This window comes from Carassius gibelio, chromosome B4, assembly GCF_023724105.1.
Source record: "Carassius gibelio isolate Cgi1373 ecotype wild population from Czech Republic chromosome B4, carGib1.2-hapl.c, whole genome shotgun sequence".
Taxonomy (NCBI): Eukaryota; Metazoa; Chordata; class Actinopteri; order Cypriniformes; family Cyprinidae; genus Carassius; species Carassius gibelio.
In genome coordinates this window covers 27,676,790-27,686,800 of record NC_068399.1, presented here as the reverse complement: position 1 = coordinate 27,686,800, position 10,011 = coordinate 27,676,790, and the positions used below count along the sequence as shown (strand labels likewise).

Sequence of the window (10,011 nt, the reverse complement as noted above, 5' to 3'; positions counted from 1 at the left end):
AAGCATATGGGTAGCATTATTCAATTTGGGATGTAATATGCAAAATGACAATGCAATATGTAAAATGGCAATGCATTTCTGTATTTACATTTACATTTTCCAATACATTTGTGCAACGTTTGGTGCAAAATGAAAATTAAATTACATAATTTTAATTTGCCATTTCCTACACCAGTTTTAATATGTAAAATTAATATTAATTTTAACGCTTTATAAGTTGCAAAATTAAAATTAAAATGTATTACAGAAATGATTAGATATGTCTAACATGTTAAAGCAAAAACTGTGGCAAAATGATCATTTAAATGCTATTTTTCTTAATTGCATTAACACTCACAGTCAAGACACTTACGATTGCATTTTCATTCGGTGTCCCGCAATAAATGTAGCAAAATTCAATGTGCACATTGAAAATGCATTCCGAGCCGATCACGTGTCCCCGCCCTCGCGCCACGTCAATCATTGTGTGAACAAGGCGGGGCTTACAGAAGGTCAGAGACTCAAATCTCAAGGAGCGGATTCAAGTGAGACAAGATGGACAAGACAGTTGGTCCGTGTATGTTTTGATCATTTCGGTTTATGGCTTCAATATTTCATTCGCACTTGTGGGCGGAGCTGAAACGCTGCTTTCATCTGATTGGTGTAATCGCTCCACCTTCAGCTGGGTCTTGTCATTCTTTCAGACAGAATAAGAGTCAGTGCGAGTGAAGCACTGTAATGTCTGAAACTATACTCACTGTAAATTAGCATAATATTTGAATCAGATGTATCTGGGCACATAATTCGTGCTGCTGAGACCTGCAAATTATTTCTAGGTCGTAGTATTTTATGAATATTGTCCCACTGATAAAAACAGTGCAAATAGTTCTGTCCCTTTGGATAACAGTAAAGTGGAAATAAATATAGTTAAATTTATGAAATAAAATTAAATAGGATTTTTTGGGAAGGTAAGTCTGGCCAGTTATACAAGCAACACTAGTCAGACGAGTCTGAAGATCTGAGCTGAATTGGGTGAAACATTAAAGTTCTAGTCTGTGTCAATTACTCTCATAATAAATAATAATAATAATGTTACCTGTATTTTTCGGTATAAGTTACATCAGTCCAAAAATACGTCATGACGAGGAAAAAAACATATATAAATCTCACTGGACTATAAGTCGCATTTATTCAGGACCAAGAGAAAACATTACCGTCTACAGCCGCGAGAGGGCGCTCTGGGGTAGGCTACAGGAGCACTGAGCAGCATAGAGCTAATTTTACTATTTTTATTTAGAAATGTAACTATTATAGACAGAACTATTTGCACTGTATTTATCAGTGGGACAATATTCATACAATACTACAACCTAGAAAATAATTTGCAGGTCTCAGCAGCACGAATTATGTGCCCAGCTACATCTGATTCAAACATTATGCTAATTAACAGTGAGCGGTGGTTTCAGACATTACAGTGCTTCACTCGCACTGACTCTTATTCTGTCTGAAAGAATGAAAAGACAGAGCTGAAGGCTGTCAGATGAAAACCGATCCGATTCGACCAATCAGATGAAAGCAGCGTTTCAGCTCCGCCCACAAGTGCGAATGAAATATTGAAGCCATAAACCGAAATGATCAAAACATACACGGACCAACTGTCTTGTCCATCTTGTCTCACTTGAATCCGCTCCTTGAGATTTGAGTCTCTGACCTTCTGTAAGCCCCGCCTTGTTCACACAATGATTGACGTGGCGCGAGGGCGGGGACACGTGATCGGCTCGGAATGCATTTTCAATGTGCACATTGAATTTTGCTACATTTATTGCGGGACACCGAATGAAAATGCAATCGTAAGTGTCTTGACTGTGAGTGTTAATGCAATTAAGAAAAATAGCATTTAAATGATCATTTTGCCACAGTTTTTGCTTCAACATGTTAGACATATCTAATCATTTCTGTAATACATTTTAATTTTAATTTTGCAACTTATAAAGCGTTAAAATTAATATTCATTTTACATATTAAAACTGGTGTAGTAAATGGCAAATGAAAATTATGTAATTTAATTTTCATTTTCATTTTGCACCAAACGTTGCACAAATGTATTGGAAAATGTAAATGTAAATACAGAAATGCATTGCCATTTTACATATTGCATTGTCATTTTGCATATTACATCCCAAACTGAATAATGCTACCCATATGCTTCCATAGTACTGTATTTATTTTATTTTATTTTTATTTTTTTTTGTTATTTGTTGTTGTCTTTTACTTGTTTCTCGTTTGAAGAAAAAAAGGAGAAAGTATACATATACTTAATTATTTTACAAATCTGTTTTTGTTTTATGTATTATATAATTGTTTATTCCTTATTCATGTAATGTACAATGCTTTGGCAATACTGTGCAAGTCATGCCAATAAAGCTCATTTGAATTGAATTGAATTGAGAGAGGCACACACACTCACACTGAAGCAGCAGTGATCATGTAACCTCTTCACCATTTACTGTTCTCCCACACCACCCTGAACGTGAACTGTATTGAAATTTAGTTTAGGTGTAGGGTGGAAGCAGATGCTCTCTGTTTGATGATGAAAGGTTAAAGGTCTCTCTCTCTCTTTCTCTCTCTCTCTCTGTGTGTGTGTGCCAGCGCCCACATCCTTCCTGCTGTTCAGTCAGAAGACGGCCATCAATCGTATGGTCATGGACGAGCTGCAGAGTCCTGACATCATGCTGCCCATCCACAGCCTGAGAAACGTGCGCTCCATCGACTACGACCCGCTCGAGCGCCAGCTGTACTGGATCGACTCCAAGCAGAACGCCATCCGCCGCGCGCAGCAGGACGGGAACCAGGTGAGGCGCGGCCCAGGGGCTGCTGGGATTGCTCTGCTCTGCTCTGGTCTGATGCTCTTGTGTTGTTCCTCAGAGCGTGACGGTGGTGTCCGGCGCGAGCCTCGGCCTGCAGCCCTTCGACCTCAGCATCGACGTCTACAGCCGCTTCATCTACTGGACCAGCGAACTGACCAACGTCATCAACGTGACGCGCACAGACGGCTCCCGGGTCGGAGTGGTGCTGCGCGGGGAACACGACCGACCGCGCGCCATCGTGGTCAATCCTGAGCGAGGGTGAGCCGTGTTTGCCTTCTACATCACCTCTTCTTTCAGATTAGTGCCGATATAACACTTAACGGTTTATCTGTACATTTCAAACTTTTGAAGAGGTTTTTCTCAACACAAACAAACAACAGTTATGAACCGGACTTTATGCAATGTTTATAAATGTATGCAAACTAGTGCATATATCCTTTGTTTGCCTTGTTCACCACCATCACAGATGAAGAGTTGTGTCCGTGTGTCCTCACTCCTCCGCAGGTACATGTACTTCACTAATCTGCAGGAGCGCTCCCCGAAGATCGAGCGCGCCGCTCTGGACGGGACGGAGCGCGAGGTGCTGTTCTTCAGTAATCTGGGGAAGCCGGTCGCTCTGGCCGTCGACAACGAGCTGGGAAAACTCTTCTGGGCCGACATGGACCTGAGGCGCATCGAGAGCAGCGACCTGTCCGGTGAGGTCCTGGGGTCAGAGGTCACGCACTGATGTGATCAACAGTCCTCACTGTCAACATGACTACTTTCCTTGGCCCCGCCCCTCAGTCCCTGACCACTCCCCTCTCTCCTGCAGGAGCCAATCGGATCGTGATCGAGGACTCCAACATCCTGCAGCCGGTGGGTCTGACGGTGTTCGGGAACTTCCTGTACTGGATCGACCGGCAGCAGCAGATGATCGAGCGCATCCATAAGATCACACATGAGGGACGCACCAAGATCCAGGCGCGCATCGCCTCTCTGAGCGACATCCACGCCGTCCGCCAGCTCCACATGGACGAGTACAGTGAGCAGCTCTCGCCGAGCATCATGGGTAGAGTGTCTGGGGGCGTGTGTTCATGTGTGTGTTCGTGTGTGTGTGTCTGCAGATAAACACCCCTGCACCTCTGAGAACGGCGGCTGCTCACACATCTGCATCGTGAAGGGAGACGGATCGACGCGCTGCTCCTGTCCCGTTCACCTGGTGCTGCTGCAGGACGAGCTCTCCTGCGGAGGTACACACACACACACACACACACACACACACACACACACACACACACACACACACACACAGAGACACACCTGGTGCTGCTGCAGGACGAGCTCTCCTGCGGAGGTACACACACACTCACACACACACACACACACACACACACACACACACTCACAGAGACACACCTGGTGCTGCTCCAGGACGAGCTCTCCTGCGGAGGTACACACACACACACACACACACACACACACACACACACACACACACACCTGGTGCTGCTGCAGGACGAGCTCTCCTGCGGAGGTACACACACACACACACACACACACACACACACAGAGACACACCTGGTGCTGCTGCAGGACGAGCTCTCCTGCGGAGGTACACACACACACACACACACACACACACACTCATAATCTCCCTCCTAGAGAGCTACAGCTGACGACACGTCAAGAGAGTTTCAGAGTTGTACAGGAATCATTGTGCTAATCTGTTCATTTGCTCCCCCTCAGGCGATCTTTCATACAGTGCAAGTCAAAAAAAGCACATCAGACAACACATGATGATATATTGAGTTCTTATCAATCAATCAATCACCTTTATTTATATAGTGCTTTAAACAAAATACATTGCGTCAAAGCACTGAACAACATTCATTTGGAAAACAGTGTCTCAATAATGCAAAAGCACAACGATTGAAACTGAACATTATTTACAACATTTCACTTCATTAGAACTCAATACATCATCAGGAGCCTCTGGGATTCATTCTGTGTTCATTCAGCCATTGACTTGCACTGTATGAATCACCAAGGATCACAGTTTCAGCAAATAATAAATAATAAAGTGCATTTGTGATATATTCCAATAATGCTACGAATGCTAATAATGAAATCCAGTTGAACCAGTGATGAATATAGTGTGTGTTCCTCAGAGCCGCCCACGTGTTCTCCGGAGCAGTTCTCGTGTGTGTCCGGCGAGGTGGACTGCATCCCTCAGGCCTGGCGCTGCGACGGCTTCTCTGAGTGTGACGACGGCAGTGACGAGCGAGACTGTCCCGTCTGCTCCGAACACCAGTTCCAGTGCGACAGCAAGCAGTGTGTGGACGTTACTCTGCGCTGCAACGGAGAGATCGACTGCCAGGACCGATCCGACGAGAACCAGTGTGAAGGTAACCGTCGCCTGCCCATCCTCGCCGGCTGTCAGCAACTTCCTGCCTGATTCACCCACACTTCCTGTCTGTCTCTGCAGTGCTCTGTCCCGTGGATCAGTTCACCTGCACCGACGGCCAGTGCATCGGGCGGCACAAGAAGTGTGACCACAACACGGACTGCACGGACAACTCTGACGAGATCGGCTGCTGTACGTGATTCTGTCTTGATTTCCAGCAGACTCCTGATCTGTTCTCCAGGAAATGAGCCGTTTCAGACGTGATCTGATGGAGATGTGTGTGTGTGTGTGTGTGGGGGGGGGGGGGGTTTACTGAAGTGTTGTCTCCTCTGTCCTTGTTCTTGAGCTGTGGTTTCCTCCTCAGACGCCACAGAAGAGCCGTCCTTCTCTCCCTCGAACACCATCGGCTCTATCGTGGGGGTGGTGATGGTGCTGTTCGTGGTGGGGGCCGTGTATTTCGTGTGCCAGCGTGTCCTGTGTCCTCAGATGAAGGACGACGGCGAGACCATGACCAATGACTTCGTGGTGCACGGGCCGGCGCCGGTGCCTCTGGGATACGTGCCTCACCCCGGCTCTCTGACCGGCTCGCTGCCAGGTGACCGCAGCACACCGCGCCGTACACCTGACCTGTGTCTGACCCCTGCTGACCTGTGTGTCTCTCTCTCTCTCTCTCTCTCAGGCATGTCTCGTGGGAAGTCGGTCATCGGCTCGCTGAGCATCATGGGAGGCAGCAGCGGTCCTCCGTATGACCGAGCACATGTGACCGGAGCCTCGTCCAGCAGCTCGTCCAGCAGCAAGGGCACATTCTTCCCTCCGGTCAGTCTGGGTCTGATTAAAGTATAAAGTCTTGAAGGAATGTTGAAAATAAAATGAAATGAAACTGGTTAAAATGAACATCCCTGGAAGGGAAGAGGAAAAATATTATCACATTACAAATATAGATCTGCTTGTTGCCTGATTTTCAGCATTATTGATAGAGCTTTAATTCTTATTTCTTGAGATATTAGTACATATAAACTAACTTCAGTTCACACAGTATGTTTATATGAAATAAATATTCAGTTTATTATATTTATTGTTTTATTTTAGATTACAGGGTTCCCGCAGGTTTTTAAAAAGTCTTGAAACAGTAATATATCTGGTGCAGTGCAGACACAGAGCTGTACATATGAACTGGTGGATCGATAATAAGATGATGCCTTAAATATGGTGATATAATATTGATGATTGTTTAAATTAATAGAATTAATAATACTTTTGACTCACCCATTTTCTAGAATGCTTTAAAGGATGAAATGTGAATTTTAAAAAACATTGTTTTCATGAGAGATTGAACTGTAAATCTTGTTTTTCACACTCATTTTAAATTTTAGTGTAAAAATCCTGCAGAAACCCTGGATAATAATTTATTATAATTGTATTCTGTTTAATTTTTGAATCTGTGGTTGTAAATGTCAGCATCTTTTATAATGAGTGTTTTGTGTCCCATGATTCCAGATCCTGAATCCCCCCCCGTCTCCCGCCACAGTGAGGTCACAGTACACGATGGAGTTCGGTTACTCCTCGAACAGTCCGTCGACGCACCGATCGTACAGGTAACGGACCGCACGCGTCACACGGATGTCTAGTGATTGTGATTCTGTGTCTGACTTGGAGTGTTTTACAGCTACAGACCGTACAGTTACCGTCACTTCGCCCCCCCGACGACGCCCTGCAGCACAGACGTGTGTGACAGCGACTACACCCCGGGCCGAAGAGCTCCGCACGCGTCCAGCGCCGCGGTCAAGGGCTACACGAGTGACCTGAACTACGACTCTGAGCCGCTGCCGCCGCCGCCCACCCCTCGGAGCCAGTACCTGTCTGCAGAGGAGAACTGTGAGAGCTGCCCACCCTCGCCCTTCACAGAGCGCAGCTACTCACACCACCTGTACCCACCTCCACCCTCGCCCTGCACAGACTCGTCCTGAGCCCGCCCACTGCTGCATAAGCCCCGCCCTCTACAGACTCGTCCTGAGCCCCGCCCACCGCTGCGTAAGCCCCGCCCTGCACGGATTTAACCTGAGCCACGCCCACTGCTGTGTAAGCCCCGCCCCACACGCATTGAGTCACTCCTACCACAGTGGAAGCCTTGCCATGAGCCCCGCCCTCGACTTCACAAAGCCCCACCCTTCATGTATTTGTCCTGTGCCCCGCCTACCACCACTTAAAGCCCCACCCACCCCACAGTAAGCACCGCCTACACTGACTAGTTCCGAGCCCCCCTGCATACGCTGAAAAAAATATATATTAATAATTTTGTCTTGTTTTCTGTTATAAACATAAAAAAAAAAAAAAAAATTTGAATCAAGATGCATTTACTTTACAAAAAATTATCTTAATTCAAAGGCCAAACAAGATTACTTTTCTTGGTGCATTGGCAGATATTTTTGCTTGTTTTAAGCAAACACTAACTCAATTTTTCTACTTTTTTCAGAAAACAAGACTGAATATCTTAAGCCACTGATTCAAGATTGTTTAGATGTTTATACTAGAAAACGACAAACATATCAAGAAAATCTGTTTTTGAAGTGTAAGCCCCGCCCACCATGTAAGCCCCGCCCATGGCATCCGTGTACACATCTGATGGCGTGATGACTCTGACACGTGGGTGTCTGTCTCGGTCTGGAGGCTCTCTGTACATTTAAAAGAAAAAGAAAGCATATTTATATATTTTCTATACAGTGTTTATTGGTTATGCCATAGAGCTTTGTATTAAAAGAAATTTGTAAAAAAAAAAAAAAAATTTTTAAAGAGAAAATTTTATTAAATCCACACTGACGTGATGCGTTGCCTTAATCCAGGAGTTTAGAATCAAACGTGTTCATGCCAAATAGATGGAGCGGCCCGTCGCCCCCTGCAGGCTCGGAGCAGCAGCACACTGTGACCTGAAACTCAATGATGGTACTCATATTTTTCTACTATTTTTGTATTGGAGACGTCACAGATGCGGACGAACTTCAGCGGCGCTTTAGGAAACGAGCAGGAAGTGATGCGATCCGCACTGCTCACAATCACGGACCACTTCTCGTGCCTGACCGCTTTTTACAAGACGCTTGGAACCATTTTTCACTTTTTTTAAATCTCAGTGCCCACAAAAGGTCAATTATTTTTGTACCATATACTGTGTAGATACTGTATTTATAAGCTATAAAGAAGAATCTTCATCATCCTCATCCTCATGTCCTTGCAGTTCTGCTGTCTTGTTACGCCCCGCCAGTGAGTGTGTGTGTGTGTGTGTGTAAGTGTGCAAGTTCCTCTAGTGTCTACAGCTGTTAAGTTTCCCATAATGCATCTGTTTCTGTGTAGCACTTCTTCTTGAGCTTTTATAAAGGGAGACTCACCAGCACAAACTTCCTGTATTACCCAGCATGCATCAGTCCTAATTGTGTTGGTGTGTGTCACACGCTGCCTTCAGATCGTCTCCATGTTCACGAAAGCAGCTTCAGTTCAGTCACAGATGTGTGTCAGAAACAGCTTTTCCAAATCTCTCATGTCCCAAACCTCCCTTTAATTTCCCGATCTCCAAGGGCTTCTGGGTAATGCCATGTTTTTAGTTCCTTTATGATTCTGCTCACACCAGCGTTTCCATTTTCTTAACTGCACTTTACAGGACCGGTTCAGATTGTGTGTGTGTGTGTGTGTGTGTGAGGATCCGTGTACAGGAAGCAGCCGGTGGTCACTGTCAGTTAGACTCATCAGTGCAGTGTTCGTGGCAGAGTTTGACCTCTGACCCCGTGTGCTGGAGTTGTAGGGAAATGTCTAAAGCACTTTGAAAGAGTGAGCCGATTAATTCACTACAGAATCACTTTAAATGTTTCACTTTCATAACTGCAGGTTTTGGTCATTGTTGCTGGTTTTTAGTTCCCATGGTGCTTTGCGAGGATGTGTTCACAGATGACCAACATTTGGTTTCTCATCAGTCATGTTTCACTCACTCAATGCTTTCATGTAAAACATTGTACAAACCGGATGTGTACAGCTTCAGTTGCGTCTCGAAGCTGATGTGACAAATGAAATTCTTTTTTTTTTCTTTTTTTTAATAAAACTGAGTGAACTTTTCATTTCTTCGTTGCTGCAGCTGAAATGAAGCGGAAGTGACTGTACTTCCGGTCTGTCCGTTTCTGAATGTGTTGGAGATGACTGGTTCTTGTTAATGTTTCACGTCATCACGCTTGTAACACGTTTTACTACGTGGATGTGTCTGCAAACTTTTCAACAAGTTTTACTCTGTGCTTCATTGCAAAGGTTAGATAAGGTCATGAACCCTAGCCGTGAATCAGTCATGTTTATGATGTATTGCTGGATATTTATTGGTCAACATGTATGAGATACATCATTATTACAGTTAAGTCTATTAAAAAGATGACTTCTAAATGCGTAATAATAAATACCGTTTTTTTTTTTTTTTTTTTTTTGCAAAAACTAAAATCATAAAACAAAAGCTAAAGAAGAGCCCATCCATAACTAAAGTAACATTTCGGTGGAGTGCGAAGCATCTTCACGAGTTTTAATAAATAGAATTGTAATTAGAAATAACGAAACTTCTCTATGATTTATTAGTGCGTTTAATATCGAGTTAAACAGAAGAACAAATGATTTATTTTCTTCATATTTCTTAAGTTAACTTATAAACCTTAGATGATAGCTACTATGAGCCGCGAGGATGTTAATCGATGGTTTATGCTTTGCTGAAGCAGATAGCCCGCGTTATATTGATTAATTTTACATTTATGTTCAACTGCC

General features: G+C 44.4%; 1 protein-coding gene across 1 annotated transcript in view; it reads left to right on the top strand.

The window, feature by feature from the left end:
* LOC127956227 (low-density lipoprotein receptor-related protein 6-like) overlaps positions 1-9,329 on the top strand; it is a 27,959-nt gene extending 18,630 nt beyond the window's left edge. The window contains exons 13-23 of the mRNA XM_052554031.1: positions 2,629-2,831; positions 2,905-3,104; positions 3,351-3,541; positions 3,658-3,867; positions 3,950-4,075; positions 4,994-5,230; positions 5,311-5,421; positions 5,594-5,824; positions 5,909-6,045; positions 6,727-6,824; positions 6,896-9,329. Coding sequence (XP_052409991.1) covers positions 2,629-2,831; positions 2,905-3,104; positions 3,351-3,541; positions 3,658-3,867; positions 3,950-4,075; positions 4,994-5,230; positions 5,311-5,421; positions 5,594-5,824; positions 5,909-6,045; positions 6,727-6,824; positions 6,896-7,196 — 2,045 coding nt within the window. The 3' untranslated portion in view covers positions 7,197-9,329. The remainder of the gene's footprint in view (positions 1-2,628; positions 2,832-2,904; positions 3,105-3,350; positions 3,542-3,657; positions 3,868-3,949; positions 4,076-4,993; positions 5,231-5,310; positions 5,422-5,593; positions 5,825-5,908; positions 6,046-6,726; positions 6,825-6,895) is intronic.
* Positions 9,330-10,011: the final 682 nt, after the last annotated feature.